At 40.8% G+C, this 18,405-nt stretch overlaps 1 protein-coding gene across 1 annotated transcript in view; it reads left to right on the forward strand.

Moving 5' to 3' along the window:
- Positions 1-18,405, forward strand: part of SLC3A1 (solute carrier family 3 member 1) — a 50,689-nt gene that overhangs the window by 5,134 nt on the left and 27,150 nt on the right. The window contains exons 2-4 of the mRNA XM_047068333.1: positions 8,725-9,174; positions 13,935-14,114; positions 14,265-14,419. Of these exons, the coding sequence (XP_046924289.1) occupies positions 8,757-9,174; positions 13,935-14,114; positions 14,265-14,419 (753 nt within the window). The 5' untranslated portion in view covers positions 8,725-8,756. The remainder of the gene's footprint in view (positions 1-8,724; positions 9,175-13,934; positions 14,115-14,264; positions 14,420-18,405) is intronic.

Raw genomic sequence — 18,405 nt, forward strand, 5'->3', positions numbered from 1 at the left:
CATGGGTGGGGAGGGTCAGAGAGACAGGGAGACACAGAATCTGAAGCAGGCTCCAGGCTCTGAGCTGTCAGCACAGAGCCCGAAATGGAGCTTGAACTCACAAACCATGATATCATTGACCTGAGTCAAAATCAGTTGCTTAACTGACTGAACCACCCAGGTGTTTACCCTTAATGTTTTAATTTATATTTCTCTATTCCCATCAAGCAAATACTTTTTATGCAGTGACTTTTATGTGATGTTAATTTCCTAGATATAATTTGCTATCTCTTTTAATCTTGTATTGAATGTAATTTAGCTATTGATTTGTATGTTTGCGTTAATTCTTTGTATGTGGAGCGTAGAAAGACTGTCTTGTGACATTGTCACACTCTCATTTTCTGTCCACATTTCTTTTGCCATTTTTTGGTTATATTTGATTATAAAAGTGTTTTAAAATAGTTTAATTTTCAGCAGAAACATGTTTAAATATTCTCCTTTGATTTCAGTGGTGATGTAAGTTTAACTTCCCTCACTAGCTGGGATAAATCTATTTTTTGTTTCCTTCTAATTAGAACTATTTTAAAAAAAACATTTCAGGGGCACCTGGGTGGCTCAGTCAGTTAAAGGTCTGACTTTGGCTCCGGTCATGACCTCACGGCTCATGAGTTTGAGCCCCACATCGGGGCTCTCGGATGTCAGCGCGGAGCCCACATCAGATCCTCTGCGTCTCTCTCTCTCTCTCTCTCTCTCTCTCTTTTTCTCTCTGTCTCTTCCCTGCTCGCACTCTCTCTAGTTCAAAAATCAATGAACATTAAAAAAAAAAAAAGAAACATTTTACTCTGGACTGTATTTAGAATAGTCACCCTGGAACCAAGTTTAATATTATAGGTGAGGTAACAGAAGCCTCAGCGAAGCTGGCAGTGGGCCCCAAGATCAGAGAGCACGTGATGCATCTCACTTCCTCTGACTTCCAGTTTCACTCATGAAACCGTTTCAAGGCAGGAACATTTGGCTAGGTGATACAAATCTACATTTTTGTGCAGAGTGTACTTTCCACTTTTTCTCTTCCGTTTCCTCCACATTCTCCTTTTCCTCCTCCTTCAGCATTGAGTTCCGTCCATCCATCTTTAAGTGACTGTTCTCTTATTCATGTAATGTACCAGCCTCTGAGCCAGACGCTGGGAACCCGAGAGAGAACATTGCAACAGGTCCCACCCTTAGTTCAGAGAGGCTGTAAATAGGTGAATGAAATACGGAAAATTCTTCCTCTTTTTCAAATTTTCACAAACCTGGCAGGTTATATGTTGAATGTCACTTTGGTGGGTTTGCTGCTGAGATGATATTTATGATATGATGGCTTTAAAATTCATTATATACATATATTTTCCCCCTACTGGTTACTACTTCTGTGTATTTGTTTCTTTGTTTAATTACAGGGTGTTTCTGGATCCTGTGGTATTCCCCGTTGTGCTATCTCCTGTTTTCTAGATATTTCATTCGTTTCTGCTTTATGATCGTGATTGTGTAATGCACTTGGGATTTGAATTTACCAAGCGGGTTTATCTTCATTATCTCTGATTCTTTGTTCTGATTATCCTTGTTGGCTCTTAAAGCTTCCTTAGTGTTCTTGTTCCTTAGTCACATTTAAAAGTTTTAACAGTAGTGTGTTTGGCTTTCTACAATCGGTATTTCCTTTTAAAATCTCCTTGAAAGAAAGTGATACTGATAGCTTTGTACTTACGTGGAATTCTTAGCTTTGTGTACTCTTTTCCAGATTACTGCTAACTGCCTCTTCTGTCGGTGTTTCAGTACTGGTTCACTGAATTCTTCTCTGTTTTCTTTCTACTTTTTGAAGTTTGCTTTTTTTCTCTTTACTTTGGATATAAGTATGGGGTGTTTATGAATTTGGGGTGGCTGTTGCTAGGAGAAGTCACCTTATTACTGATCTCTACCGCCTGCCTAGGTAGACTCCCAGCTCAGGGTTTCCTGACTTAATATTTTTTTCCAATGGAATAGAAATACATATTAATTATAGAAAAATTAGAAAAATCAAAAAAGTTTAAAGAACAAAATGAGTATCACACATAATCTTAGAGCCCAGATATAAATACTCTAAACATTTTTTCTTTTTTTTTAAAATTTTTAATGTTTATTTATTTTTGAGGGAGGGAGAGAGAGAGAGAGAGAGAGAGAGAGAGAGAGAGAGAGAACATGTGCAAGCAGGGGAGGGGCAGAGAGAGAGAGGGAGACACAGAATCTGAAGCAGGCTCCAGGCTCTGAGCTGTCAACACAGAGCCCTATATGGGGCTTGAACTCACAAACCGTGAGATCATGACTTGAGCTGAAGTCGGATGCCCAATCAACTGAGCCACCCAGGCGCCCCTGTAAACATATTTTCTAGTAGGATTTTGCAGATATACATGCAATTTTTTTTCACATAAGTGGGATAATTTCTTTATATTCTTCATTTTTCCATTCAGCATGATAATGTGGGGTTTCTTCCATGCCATTAAAAATCTTGGAAAATAGGGGTGCCTGGGTGGCTCAGTTGGTTAAGCATCTGACTTCATGATCCCAGGTCATGATCTCACAGTTTGTAGGTTTGGGCCCCAAGCCTCGGGCTCCATGCTGGCGGTGTGGAGCCTGCTTGGGATTCTCTCTTGCTCTCCCTTTGCTTCTCTCTCTCTCTCTCTCTCTCTCTCTCTCCCTCCCAAAATGGATAAATAAATTTTTTAAAAAATCTTAGAAAATATACTTGATGATTAATATTGTATCACATGGATCTATAATAATGTTTTAGCTAGTCTTGCATCACTGAACAGTTAGCTTGTTTCCAATGTTTGCTCTTATAAGATTTTATTTATAAGTAATCTCCACACCCAACACAGGACTCAAATTTATAACCCTGAGATCAAGAGTCTCACATTCTACTGACTGAGACAGCCAGGCACCCCCGTGTTTGCTGTTACAAATAGTACTGTAATTTAGAAGCCTCATTATATGTAAATTTTTGTTCTTATGTTGAATTATTTCCTTAAGATAAATTGTTGGGAGTGGAATTGCTGAGTTAAAGGTTATGAACTTTTCCTTCCTTCTATTACAAAAGTTGTATATGTTGAGGGCAAATAGTGAAAAGTAAAAGTGCAAGGATTATTGACCTCATTCTCTTAGTCTCAGTCAACCACTAGCTGAGAATGAAATATTCACGTGTACATGTGTGTCCAATTTTCTCCACACAACTCTGCTGATATTATCTGTACCGTTCCAAAACATTGTTTTCCACTTCACACTGTATTTTGGACATTTTTCTTTATCAGCAGAGATATATAAACGTGTTCTTTTTTTCATGCACTTAAGTATTTATGGCAGTAACTTCTTTTTTCCCCAATGTTATTTATTTATTTATTTATTTATTTGTTTGTTTGTTTGCTTATTTATTTATTTTTGAAAGAGAGAGAAAGAAAGAGCAAGCATGAGAACAGGGAAGGGGCAGAGAGAGAGGGGGACAGAGGAACTGAAGTGGGCTCTGTGCTGACCTCAGAGAGCTCAATGTGGGACTTGAACTCATGAACCGTGAGATCATGATGTGAGTTGAAGTCAGACACTTAACTGATTGAGCCACCCAGGCACCCCTATAAACTTGTTCTTTGCAGGAGCTATGTGATATTTCATTGTCTGAATCAACCATAATTTACTTAAATTATTTTCTAATGATGGATATTTAGATTGTCTTCAATTTTATTGCAGTGTACATCCTTGTACATACGTCTTGTTGGTTACATCTTCAAGGTAAGTTTTTAGCAGTGTAATTTCCAAGTCAAAAGTTATGCAGTTTCTAATTTTGACATAGACTCCCAAATTGTTCTACACAAAATTTGCACTAATGTATGCACGAATGTATGAGTGCCAGTTCCCTCTATATTTTTGGATGCTGGGTATCACCAAAGTCTTTCATTTTTGCCAAAATGATAGTCTAAAAGTAGTATATCGTTTTTGTTTTTGTCTCTATTTCTTTAATTTTGGGTGAAATTTACATTGTGTGTTTATTAACCACTTGTATTTTTTTTCCTGTCAACTTTTTATACCCTTTGTCCATTTTTCTATTTTTTGGTATTAGTTTGTATAATCAATTCCTGTATTATGGATATTAGCTGTCATATGTGTTTGCCATTTGCCTTCTATCTTTGTGGGTTGCTCTGTTTGTTTTTAAATTTTGTAAGGGGCACCTGGGTGGCTCAGTCAGTTGGGCGTCCCACTTCAGCTCTACTCATGGTCTCGCGGTTTGTGAGTTTGAGCCCCCTGTTGGGCTCTGTGCTGACAGCTCAGAGCCTGGAGCCTGCTTCAGATTCTGTGTCTCCCTCTCTCTCTGCCCCTCCCCTGCTCATGCTCTATCTCTCAAAAATAAATAAACATTAAAAAAATTGATAAATTTTTTCCTTTATAGGGTCTAGGTTTTATATTTCATATTCTATTTAGAAAGGTTTTCCAAGTCCAAGGTTTTTTTTTAATTCACAAATTTCTGTCTAGCATTTTTATGGTTTTACTTTTTACTTGTAAATCTGATCTACATAGAACTTATTTTGATGTAAGGAATAAGGAAAGCTATATAGCTTTATTTTCTTTTTCAAATAGCTAGCTATTTGTCCAACATCACTTACTAAATAATCTTTCTTTTCCTAATTTGAAATGTTGCCTTTTCATGTTCTAAATTCCCTTCTGAATAGGGGTCTATTTTTGGTGACTCCAATCTGTTCAACTGATCGTTTGGCCTATCCCTTCTTTCGTACCAACTCCTTATTTTACTGGAGTTTATATTTTAAAACCTGGCTTCATTTATTACTCTGAAAATGTTAAAACTCATGATACACATTGCCAAACTACTTTCTAGAGTTATTATGTCAATTTACCCTGGACACTCACCAGCACTATAATCTTTTAGAAATTCTTTGCCAAGGTGATTGGAAATGTTCCTTTGTTTCTCTAATATTAGCGAATTAATTTGTGTGAAATGTCTTTATATTTTTTTCTGAGTTTTCTATTGACATACATATTTTTTACTTGATATCATGAACTTTCATATACATACATATAAAGCCTAACAATGTTTATGTCCCTTTAATGTTAAAGACATAGCTCTCTGGCATATTTATTACCAATATATTTCCCAACTTGGCATATGCTTTTTAGTGACTACATTTTATGATATAATAAATTCAAAAATTTTATTCAATCTATTTAAGCAATCTTCTTTTGTGATTGCTTTTCTTATTTAAAGAAATCCTTCCACCAAAGACTAGATAATCATTCGTTTGTTTCTAAAAGATTCTAGTTTGCATGTCTGGAAGCTTAAAGTATTGTTGCTATCTTAAATAAAATTTAGAGAAGTTGAGGGGCACCTTCCTGGCTCGGTCAGTAGAGCGTGTGACTCTTGATCTTGGGTCCTGAGTTTGAGCCCCATCTTGGGTGTAGAAAAGTTGAAATGGAGCATTTCTGTCTTGAAGGCTGTGATGTAGAGTTTTCTCTGCATTTATATGATTGCATAATTAGAATTTAAGGATTTATAACTAAAAGCTATTTTGTATAATTTAAAATTATTTTGAAACTATGGGTATTTTTGCACATTGTTTTTTCCCCCAAATAGTAACAGAATTTCAGGAATTAGGTCCTGTTTAGCCAAACTGTAGAAAGAGCCCAAATGTCCATTGACTGATGAATGGATAAAGAAGATGTGGTATACACACACACACACACACACACACACACACACACACAGGAATATTACTCAGCCATCAAAAAGAATGAAATCTTGCCATTTGCAATGATGTGGATGGAGCTAGAGTGTATTATGCTAAATGAAATAAGTCACTCAGAGAAAGACAAATACCATATGGTTTCACTCATGTGGAATTTAAGAAACAAAACAGATGAACATATGGGAAGGGGAAGAAAAGAGAGAGAGGAGGGGCACCTAGGTGGTTCAGCTGGTTAAGTGTCTGACTCTTGATCTTGGCTCAGGTGGTGATCTCATGCTTCATGAGATCGAGCCCCACATTAGGTTCTGCACTGATGATGCAGAGCCTATTTAGGATTCTTTCTTTCCCTCTCTCTGCCCCTCCCCCACTCACGCTCTCTGTCTCTTTCTCAAAAATAAATAAACTTTAAAAAAAAGACAGAGAGAGAAAAGCAAACCCTAAGAGAGTCTTTTTCTTTTTTTAACATTTATTTATTTTTGAGAGACAGAGAGAGCACAAGTGGGGGAGGGGCAGAGAGAGGAGGAGACATAGCATCCAAAGCAGGCTCCAGGCTCCTGGCTGTCAGCACAGAGCCTGATGGGGGTCTTGAATCCATGAACTGGAAGATCACAACCTGAGCCAAAGTTGGATGCTTAACCGACTGAACCACCAAGGCGCCCCTAGAGATTTTTAATGATAGAGAACAAACTGAGGGTTGATGGAGGGACTTGGGTGGGGGATGAGTTAGTTGGGTGATGGGTATTAAGGGGGGGCACTTGTTATGATGAGCCTTGGGTGTTGTATATAAGTGATGAATCACTAAATTCTACTCCTGAAACCTACTGTAATTTAACTACCTAGAATTTAAATAAAAATTTGAAAAGAAAAAAAAATAATTAGATTCTTTTGTGAAAATTACTATTATGTGTTTGAGAGATAAAGCAATTTCAAGACATAATGCTAAATTCCTTTGATTTTTATTAAAAATTTTTTTTAACATTTATTTATTTTTGAGAGACAGAGACAGAGTATGAGCAGGGGAGGGGCAGAGAGAGAGAGGGAGACACAGAATTTGAAGTAGGCTGTAGGCTACAAGCTGTCAGCACAGAGCCCGCCATGGGGCCCGACCTCACAAACCATGAGATCATGACCTGAGCCCAAGTCGGACGCTCAACCGACTGAACCACCCAAGCGCCCCGAATTCCTTTGATTTTTAAAAAAATACACAGTATGCATAATTAATGACAGATGCCATGTTGGATGCATTCAATGAGCTAGGTATTGGGATTTACTCTTTTAGAAAAATAACCTGGACACAATCAAATGGTTTATTCCTGTGTACCCCACACTGCTTCCAACCCATTCTATAAAAAAATACAGGAATGTTAAGAATTCATATAGCTTTATTTAAAGAACCAAAAATTCTTGTTATCTGATCAAATGAGTCATAAGGCTGTTTAAATTCCATTGATTAAATGGTAACCATGAGTCATCACATTCTTGGAAGCCTTGAAGAATCTTCTAGGAAAGCTCACCTAACTTTAGTGCAGTTTGCTCGGGTTTGCAAATGTTGTATTTTGCACTTGTCAATGATTAAATAACTCTTAAGTGCGTGTATTAAGTGCATTTATATTTATCTATAGTAAAGCACTTGAACTTGCTAGACATGGAATCCTTTCTCCCCATCTTCTCTTCCCCCACCCTCAGAGGGTACTTCAATGAATGGAAGCTAAAAAATCTAAAACAAGACTGGAGGGGCGCCTGGGTGGCTCAGTCAGCTAAGCGTCCGACTTCAGCTCAGGTCACGATCTCGCAGTTCGTGGGTTCGAGCCCTGCGTCGGGCTCTGTGCTGATAGCTCAGAGCCTGGAGCCTGTTTCAGATTCTGTGTCTCCCTCTCTCTCTGACCCTCCCCCGTTCATGCTCTATCTCTCTCTGTCTCAAAAATAAATAAACGTTAAAAAAAAAAAGAAAGAAAACAAGACTGGAGGCACCTGAGGTCCAACTGAGTGTACAACAAGCTTATTTATAGGGTTGTCCTGGACTGAGATAAAATAAAGTTAGCTTCAGTTACAAAAGTGTTGTTGTTCCCTGTCTCCAGACACTCTTCCTCTTGGATTTGGAGGAAGAAAAGAGACCTTTAAAACAAAACATACAGAAAAGCCTGTTTCCGCTTGCAAAATTCAGTATTTCTTTTTCTCCTACCTAGCTAAAAAGGACCATTTTTTAAACTTTTTTTTTTTTTTTTTTTTTTTTACTGTGGTAAAATATACATAGCATAAAATTTGCCACTTTATTTAAGTATACAATTCGGTGGCATTAAGTACTTTTACACTATTGTGCAACCATCTTCCACTCTCCATCTCCAGAACTTTTTCGTCCTCCCAGATGGAAGTTCTGTACTCCATAAACAGTGAGTCCCCATGACTCCCTTCTTCCCACCCCCTGGTAACCACCCTTCTACTCTCTTATCTCTATAAATTCATCTAGGTGCCCCAGACGAGTGGAATCACACAATATCTGTTCTTTTGTGGCTTATTTCACTTAGTATGAGGCCTTCAAGGTTCATCCATGTTGTAGCGTGTGACAGGATTTCCTTTTTATGGCTGAATATTACTCCATTGTTTGCATATATCACATTTTGTTTGTCCATTCATCCTTTGATGGACACTTGGCTTGTTTCCACCTTTTGACTATTGTGAATAACGCTGCCGTGAACACTGGTGTACCCAGTCAAGTAACATTTAAATTGCGGTGGAACCCTGCTTCTTCCTCCCCTTTCCCCTCCTCCGTGCCCCTGTTCCCGTCCAGGTCTGAATCCCTCAGCGTTGGGACAGTAGCCACAACAGCCGCAAGGGTTGATGTAGAGAGAATTTTTTTTAAAACCCCTTTTACCTTTACCCTTTCTTCCTTGGCTGGACTTTGTCCGCCCAGGTTTATTTATAAACCATGAAAGCTCATTAACAGGACCAAGCACTTCAGCAAGCCACCTTTCCACCTTTCTTATTGCAGGAAGGCCCTCTGAAGGGATAAGGCTGTGGGACATGGCTGAGAATAAAGGCAAGACAGACTCCATCAGGATGAGTATGCAGGGATGCCGGACAAACAACGGGTTTGTCCACAACGAAGACATCCTGGAGAAGGACCCGGACCCAGGCAGCCGGCTGGACGGCGCCGTGGCCGCCCTTGACCCTGTGGAGCCCGACCTGAAGGACATCAGGCCCTATGCGGGCATGCCCAAGGAGGTGCTGTTCCAGTTCTCAGGCCAGGCCCGCTACCGGCTGCCCCGGGAGGTGCTTTTCTGGCTCACCGTGGCTTCGGTGTTCGTGCTCATCGGGGCTACCATAGCCATCATCGCCGTCTCTCCAAAGTGTCTCGACTGGTGGCAGGCGGGGCCCATGTACCAGATCTACCCGAGATCTTTCAAGGACAGTGACATGGATGGGAACGGAGACCTAAAAGGTGGGTTCGGGAGTGGGGATTAGGGCGGGGCCGGGATGCAGCTGGTTTATGGCTCTCAATCCTCAAAACCGAACTGTTCCTGGCTTGGGCGCTAAGCACATTCCGCTGTGACTGGTCACGCCGAGCTTCTCCATGTTTATAATATTCGAAAAGCCATTCAGCACAACCCGGCAGTTCTCGGCATGATGAAAGGCTCCTCGCTGCATGCCTTTGAGCCCCCAGTGAGTTGTTTCATTTATTGCCCACTAAGTATATATGCTTAGTTCATCGATTCTGACTTCTTATGTGGAACTCATTTCCTCCTCAAATGCTTCCTGCTTCTGTGCACCTTCTAGTTGGTTATCTCAGAGTGACAGCTTAGAACTGCTTTCCCAGTGTGTGTAGGGGCTAGTTTGGTAATCTAGCTGAGTTTCTTATTAGTGAATAAAGCATACATTATGTTTTTAGAAAAAAATTAAGTGATATCTTTAAAAGGTATAGGCTGAGTCTTTAAAGTTTAAATCCTGAGAAATGAAGGGAAGGAAAAAAGGTATTAGCAGAGTGTTGGGCGTTACTTGAATTGAGGATTGTTTAAAATAATATCCCTATTAGTAAAAATAAAATGAAACACAAGGTAAACATTATTATTTTTTTTATTAAAAAACTTTTCTCATGTTTATTTTTGAGAGAGAGAGAAAGAGTGTGCGCAAGGGGGGAAGGGGCAGAGAGAGGGAGACACAGAATCCGAAGCAGGCCCCACGCTCTGAGCTGTCAGCACAGAGCCCGACGCGGGGCTTGAACTCACGGACCGCGAGATCATGACCTGAGCCAAAGTCAGACGCTCAACCGACTGAGCCACCCAGGCGCCCCCCCCAAAACAATTTTTTTTAAGTTTCACCAATAATTTCTGAGTCAAGTGTAGAGCATCCTTATACTTTGTTGCTTAAATCAGGACACTTTTAAAAGTAAAATTTTGCCAGACAGCACATGTAAACTGGAGCTGTCCTGGACAACTTGGTTGATACGGTCGCTCTAGTTCAGGTAACGATAAGAAACAAACAAGGTAATTTTTGATAATACTTAGTTTGAAAAAAAAATAAAAGAAAATGATCTAATAGAGTATGGGAACTGGGGATGAGCTTAATCTAATGTTAAATGTTTATTTATTTATTTTGAGAGAGAGAGAGAGAGAGAGCACACGCACACAGCAGGGGAGGGCCAGGGAGAGATGGAGAGAGAGAAGCCCAAGCAGGCTCCACCCTCAGCACAGAAACAGACTCGGCGCTCAGTCTCACAACCGGAAGATCATGACCTGAGCCGAAATCAAGAGTCCATTGCTTAACCGACTGAGCCACCCAGGTGCCCCAGAGTTTAATCTAACTTTAAAATCTAACTTTCAAATAGGATCTTGAAATCTCTAACTTACCTTAATAATTAATGAAAGGCTATGTGATGGGGCACCTGGCTGGCTCAGCCTGTTAAGCGTCCAGCTCTCGGTTTCTGTTCAGGCCGTGATCTCAGGGTTTCGTGGGTTTGAGCCCCACATGGGCCTCTGCACTGGCAGCATGGAGCCTGCTTGGGATTCTCTGTCTCCCTCTCTCTCTCTCTCTCTCTCTCTCTCTGTCTCTCTGCCCCTCCCCTACTTGCATTGTCTCTTTCTCTCTCAAAAATAAACTTCAAAAATTTTTTGAAGATTACTTTAAAATAATTAATAAAAGGCTTTTCTTTTTCATGCTTGGTATCTTTTTTTGTATCTTTCTGTGTCCTCACTAATTGAAATATTGGGATGCCTGGGTGGTTGGTTAAGTGTCTGTCAGTTGGTTAAGTGTCTGACTCTTGATCTCGGCTCAGGTCATGATCCCAGTGCTGTAGATTTGAGCCCTGCGTCGGGCTCCATGCTGACTGTGTAGAGCCTGCTGGGGATTCTCTCTCCCCCTCTCTCCACCCCTCCCCTGCTTGAACTCTCTCTCAAAATAAATTAATAAACTTTTAAAAAAATAAATGGGGGCACCTGGGTGGCTCAGTCGGTTAAGTGTCCGACTTCGGCTCAGGTCATGATCTCATAGCTCATGAGTTCGAGCCCTGCGTTGGGCTCTGTGCTGACAGCTCAGAGCCCGGAGCCTGCTTCGGATTCTGTGTCTCCCTCTCTCTCTCTCTGTCCCTCTCCCACTTGTGCTCTGTCTCTCTCTCAACAATAAATACATGTTAAAAAATTTTTTTTAAGTATTAAAAAATTAATTGAAATATTATCTGTCCTTCAAGGTGCAGTTGAAACTCTTTCTGCATTAATCTTTTTTTTTTTTTTTCATTAGAGAGTGAGAGAACAAGCAGGGGAGAGGGGCAGAGGAAGAGAGGATTCTGTCTCTTCCACTCAGCATGGAGCCCAACGCAGGGCTCGATCCCAAGACCCTGGGATCGTGAGTTGAGCTGAAATCAAGAGTCAGATGCTCAACCTACTGAGCCACCCAGGTGCCCCTATATTAATCTTTATTTAAGCTTTCAGTCAGAGCATCTACTCCCCTCCCCAGAGCTCATGGGACTTTGGACTGTTTACAGTCCCTTCTGATACCGCCTTGTAACCTATCCTGGTGACTTCCCTTCCACCACCCCTCATCCCTGCGTGGCCTTAGCACCTGCTCCCTTTATATAGTAAATGCTTAGCAAAAGTGATGTTTTGACAAAATAGAGCTAAAATCCCTAAACCCAAATAAACTCCCCACTTCCTGGCCCTCCCATTGTAATCTCCTTCTAGATACATCCCAAATTCCCATACACAGGGCCATGTCTCATCAGCTCCTATGTTTGCCTTTTCTAGTAACTTTGCCTTGAGGGACTAGTTATTTGCTTTAATCAATAGGTATTTGTCCTTGAGGTTGAGGGGATTTGCTTGTTACTATCTGAAGGAACCACTGCAGGTTTCAGTTTGTTTTTGGTGATTGCCTTCTGTCCCCTGGAGTGGGGGCCTGGGATCCCTTGTTTACTTTGTATCTGCCCAGCCCCTTTGTTTTTACCATCCTGTTCCTTTCCTTATTCTTAAGATGTCTTGTATTGTTCTGATTGAAATCAAAATCCTTTTGTTGGTGGTGAATAGTCTGTGAGGTCTCACAGACACCCATATGGAGGAACTGAGGTACAAAGGGGACAAAAACAAGCATCCTATAATAGGGGAAGAGCCCCAATGCCAGGAGTCAGGAGACTTTGTGCTTTGGTCTCAATGACCTCCAGCCTGCTGTGGGACCTGTGACAGGCTCTGATTGTAGGAAGCCATATAAGGGTCCCACCCAAAGTTACTGGAGATTGAAGTTACTACACTCAAGTCTGATCTGCAATTAGGACTCTGAACTGGGACCGCACACACACAAATACACACTATCTGCTAATTATCCCACAAGGTTCCAAGTACAAGGAGTTTCATTCCTGTGTCTCTTCTCGGCCAAATCTAGAATTCTCTTCTGTATATTGGGGCGCCTGGGTGGCGCAGTCGGTTAAGCGTCCGACTTCAGCCAGGTCACGATCTCGCGGTCCGTGAGTTCGAGCCCCGTGTCGGGCTCTGGGCTGATGGCTCAGAGCCTGGAGCCTGTTTCCGATTCTGTGTCTCCCTCTCTCTCTGCCCCTCCCCCATTCATGCTCTGTCTCTCTCTGTCCCAAAAATAAATAAACGTTGAAAAAAAAAATTTTAGAATTCTCTTCTGTATAAATGATTGGCTTCAGCATTGTCCAAAGGGTATAGAACGTGAACCACGTAGATAATTGTGAATTCTTTAAGGAGCCACATTAAAACAAGTACAAAAGAAACAGATGAGAAATTCATTTTAATAATAATTTAATTTTAGGGGCACCTGGCTGGCTCAGGCAATAGAGCATGTGACTCTTGATCTTGGAGTTATAAGTTCAAGCCCCATGTTGGGCGTAGAGGTTACTTAAAAATAAAATCTTTAAAAAAATTTAATTTTAATTTAGAATCCATTTTAATAATATTCATTTAAAGTACTTTGTTTAAGCCAACATATCAACATATCATCAACATAAAATATTACTGAGATACTTTACATTATTACATTCTTAAAAAAATTTTTTTTTAATGTTTATTTATTTTTGTTAGAGAGAGAGAGAGAGAGCATGAGTGGGGGAGGGCAGGGAGAGAGGGAGACACAGAATCCAGAGCAGGCTCCAGGCTCTGAACTGTCAGCTCAGAGCCCAATGCAGGGCTCGAACCCACGAACTGTGAGATCATGACCTGAGCTATAGTTGGACAGTCAACTGACTGAGCCACCAAGGGGCCCCTACGTTATCATATTCTTAAGAATCCAGTGTGTGTTTTGCATTTATGGCACATCTCAATAGACGAGTCACATTGCAAGTGCTCAATGGCCACGTGTACAAATGGCTGTCATACTGGACAGTGTAGCTTAGACCGTGTGTTACTCTTCTTTGTCCCTTGGCACTTAGTCCAGCCCCTGGCTTAGATTAGGTGTTCAAAAACCATGTGTAGGATAAATTAGCAATACTGTAGCCTTGATTTTAAATATAATCTATGAACAAGGCACAGACAGATGTTAACGTTTTCCATTTGTGTTTAAGGTCAAAGGTTATTGCTAAAAGACCATTTGATGCTACTGGTAGAACTAGACTTTTCTATTTGAATTTCATCAAATTCAGCAGAATTCTGAGTATTTCTGTTTCAATATACATATTTCAATTTTAGCCATATTGGTTTTGTTTTTAATCCTTCGATCAAAAAGTCAAACTTTATTTCTCATGGCCTTGACTTTTTTCTTCAGGCATTCAAGAGAAACTGGACTACATCACAACTTTAAATATAAAAACTATTTGGATTACTTCATTTTATAAGTCATCCCTTAAAGATTTCCGACATGGTGTTGAAGATTTCCGAGAAATCGATCCTATTTTTGGAACAATGAAAGATTTTGAGAATCTGGTTGCAGCCATACATGATAAAGGTAAACTGAGTGGTAGGTGGGGGTGGGGGGTGGGGGTGGGGTTGAGAAAAGCATTCTCCAATTGCTTACTTAAAGCATTTTTTTCCTTAACAGACCTGTATTTGTCTAATATAATCTCTTCCTAACATTTGAAATATTTTCACTCATTAGGTTTAAAATTAATAATTGATTTCATACCAAACCACACCAGTGATAAACATGCTTGGTTTCAACTGAGTCGGACCCGGACAGGGAAATATACTGATTATTACATCTGGCATGACTGTACTCGTGAAAATGGCATAACCGTACCACCCAACAACTGGGTAAGTACCGACTTGTCTGATTTACAGAGAGAAAATGGGCAGATCTTCAGTGATTAAACTGGTTATCTATAAAGTCCTTTTAAGGAAAAAAGTGAATGGGTATAGTTTTGGGGGAGGGGAAAATTTCCCAAATAAATAGAAATAACCTACTCAAGGCTTGTAATCATTTGGATTTGGACTTTTTATTCCATTGTGGAACTGATGTGTTTTAGCACATTAAAGCCTATACTTTCTGTTATTAGCTTCTTCCTCCCTTACTTCCCATGCCGTCAGACTTGGACTCCATGTCCTATTAGGTCAGTAACGGTCTTGCTGACTCCAGACTCCGTCTTTCTGACTCCAGACTCCAGACTCCTATGTCTTTCTGACTGTGTGACTCCCCTGTCCAGTAAAACCCCAGCCATAAATGAGCCTGACCGTCCACTTTCTCTTCGCCTGAACTTTGGTGTCTGTGCCTTCAGAGACATCACACATCCATTGTCCTCACCTGAACTGAGACATCCAGTCTTGGAATTTTACCATCCAGGCCCTCTCTCTTCCTCAAACACCCTTCTTGCCATCTCTGCCTCTTATCATGCTCAGCGGCAAGCTCTGCTTCGAAGGGTGAGCAGAAGTCATCAAACCTGCCTGCTCCTATACCCACCCTCTTCCTACTCACCTTTTTTTACGGCAGAGGCCGGGTCTGTCTTGTCTGGGGTTACCAGACTTATAAGTAAAAATCCAGGAAGCCCGGTGAAATCTGAATTTGCATAGTTTCTGAGTATAAGGTATTTCATGGGACATACTTACACTAAAAATGATGCACTGTGTATCTGAAATTCAGATTTAATCGTATGTTTTGTATTTTATCTGGCAACTCTGCCCCTGTCCTGGGCTGGTCTCCCCACCTGCTCTGGTTCATGTCTGTCCTGCTTTCTGCAGAACTGTTTACCCTGGATCCTCTGGATCTCTCCCCTCCAGTCCCTCCTCCTCTCTTCCTGACCTTCTCCAGAAACACTTAAAGAGGCTGACTCCTGGGCATCAACTTTTAGATGAACCAAGGGCACTCAATATCAACACGTATCAATGCTGACTGTGTGATCTTCTCCCCGCCAACCTCTTGTACCCCAGGTTTCGTGAATAGTACTAGTATGCAGCCTGGTGAGCGGGTTATCAGCAATCCTGGCAGTTTTAGCTCCTTAATTTTTCTTTTCCCCAATCCCGCACACTCGTTAAAATGATTACGATATTAACAAGCATTTACTAAATGCATACTATGTGCCGGGCTCTGTGCTAAGTGTGTTATATTCATTCCTTCATTTAATCTGCCCTGCAAGCCTATGAGTTTTAATTCCTGTGTTGCAGATGAGCAATGTTAAACACCTTGCCCTCCGTCACACAGCCGGTAAATGAAAGGGCTAATGATGGCACCGTCCCACCATACAGTCTACTTTTAAAAATTGCTGCCCATACTTCCAACCATATCATCTCTTGCCTACAGGCCTGTAACAGCCTCCAGTTTCTCCATCCTTCCATCTGTTCTCCACTATAGCCAACATCGTTGGCTTTTTGGGTTTGTTTGTTTTTGGTTTTTTATAGTTGATACATGGATACCTGGGTGGTCAGTTGGTTAAGTGTCCGACTCTTGATTTCGTCTCAGGTCATGATCATACAGTTTGTGAGTGAGTTCTGCATCGGGCTCCGTGCTGACAGCACAGAAGCTGCTGGGGATTCTGTCTCTATCCCTCTCTGCCCCTCCCCCACAGGCACTTCTCTCTCTCTCTCTCTTTCTCAAAATAAATAAACTTAAAAAATAGTTGATACATACCAAAATATATGTAATATATGATAGGTGTATAAAACATCTTGTGGCATAACCATACAATGGAATACTACTCAGCCATAAAAGGAATGAACTATTGATAACAGGAAACACCATGGATGAATCTCAAAAGAACTATACCGGTGAAAGAAGCCAGACAGAAGGGTACATATTATTCCACTTAACCTGAAATTCTAGAAAATGGAAACTCATCTGTAGTGACAGGAAGCCGATTAGTTGTTTAGGGATGGGAAGGAGATGGGGAGGAGTGGAAGATGGGGTCAGGGGGTCCCAAAGGATGGATATATTCACTATTTTGATCATGGTGAGAAGTTCACACACATATACACATGTTGAAACTGATCAGATCGTACACACAATATGTGCAGTTTATTGTGTTCATTTACACGTGAATAAAACTGTTAGAAAATATAGGTAATATGTATCTAAGTAATAATATAGTGAACATCAATGAGCCCATCCCCAAATTAAGAATTGAACATTACCAACGCTGCTGAAAATGCCTGCAGGTTCCTCCCTGTCCCTCCCCACGCCTCCTCTTAGGGGTGACCACTGACTCACATTTGGGGGTTTTCCAAGTCCTTGCTTTGTGTTTTTCCTGTGCTGCATATGCTGCATATTTTTAAAAGATTTATTATTTAGTTTCTCCTGTTTTGGACTCTATGATAAATGTCCTGGTGCATGTAAATCTCCTGTAACTAGCTTTTTCGCTGTTTTTAACGTTCATCTATGTAGAGTCCGGTAGCTGTGGTTTATACATTTTCTTTCTTTTTTTTTTTTAACATTTATTTCTGAGAGAGAGAGAGAGAGAGAGAGAGAGTGTGTGCATGAGCGGGGGAGGGGCAGAGAGAGAGGGAGGAGACAGAGGATCGGAAGCAGGCTCTGTACTGTCAGTGCAAAGCCTCATGCAAGGCTTGAACTCACGAACTGTGGTCCCGAGCCAAAGACTGATTGAGCCAACCAGGTGCCCCTATACTTTTTCACTGTTATGTAATATTCCATTGTATAAATATTCCATGATTTACTTATCCACTCTTCCACTGATGGGCAATTGGACTGTTTCCAGGGGTTTATTTTATTTTATTTTTTTTTTTTACTATTATTAACGATGCCATGGTAACATTCTCATTAGTCTTTTTGTCCTGGGGTGCATGTACAAGAGCTTCTGAAAGGCAAATGGCTAGGAGTGAAATTTCTGGGTGCACGAGACTGCATGCTGACCTCTGCAAGATAATACCAAACTGATTGTCAAAGTGGTTGTAACAATTTATATCCCCTCCAGCAGTATAAAGTATACATATTCTCCTTAACTTACTGGTACTGCCGGACTTAATAATTTTTACCAAGTGAACCTAAATTGGTATCACCTTGAGGTCTTCCTTTTCCATTTATCTAGTTGCGAATGAAGATTTATCTGATTACTAATGATGTTGAACATTTATTCGTACATTTCATTCACTTGAGCTTCCATTTTGGTGAAACACCTGTTTATGGATGGTTTCTTTCCTCAGTTTTCTTTTGGGTTGTTTGTGCCTTTGAAACTGATTGGTGGGGTTCTTTTTGTATTCTGGATACCCATCTTTTCTTGGTCACATACACTGTAAATATCCTGGTTTGTGTCAGGGCCGGCGATGAGGGTGTGTTTCCTTGAAAGGCGGCAGCTGCCACTTAGCTCCACCCACTTGTTTTAGTGGCAATTTGGACCCACCATGACTGGGTCTTCCAGTTAAAAAGAAAAGGATTTGTGCAAAATCCCCCAGTTTGTAAATGTTGTCCAGATGTTTTCTTTTGCATGAAATGAACAAAAGCCCAAGCTAGAGCCCTGAGGAACCGCCCCATTGAAGGAACCAAGCTGACTTAAAAGCAGCAGTGAGAGAGGCAGGAAAGTCCGCCAGGAGAGTCACGCTTTGGAGTCACATTTGTGAGCATTCCTAGAAAGAGGAAATCAGTGCCAGGTGCTTGAAGCTGCTAGATTTCTTTTATTCCTGAGGGCTAGAGGGTTTTGATTTTTATTATTTTATTTTATTTTATTATTGTTTTTTTTTTTTTAATTTTTTTTTCAACGTGTATTTATTTTTGGGACAGAGAGAGACAGAGCATGAACGGGGGAGGGGCAGAGAGAGAGGGAGACACAGAATTGGAAACAGGCTCCAGGCTCCGAGCC

The sequence above is a fragment of the Lynx rufus genome, unplaced genomic scaffold, assembly GCF_022079265.1.
Source record: "Lynx rufus isolate CCGP_SWC_20201006 ecotype Redwood Valley unplaced genomic scaffold, mLynRuf1.p SCAF_8, whole genome shotgun sequence".
NCBI lineage: Eukaryota > Metazoa > Chordata > Mammalia > Carnivora > Felidae > Lynx > Lynx rufus.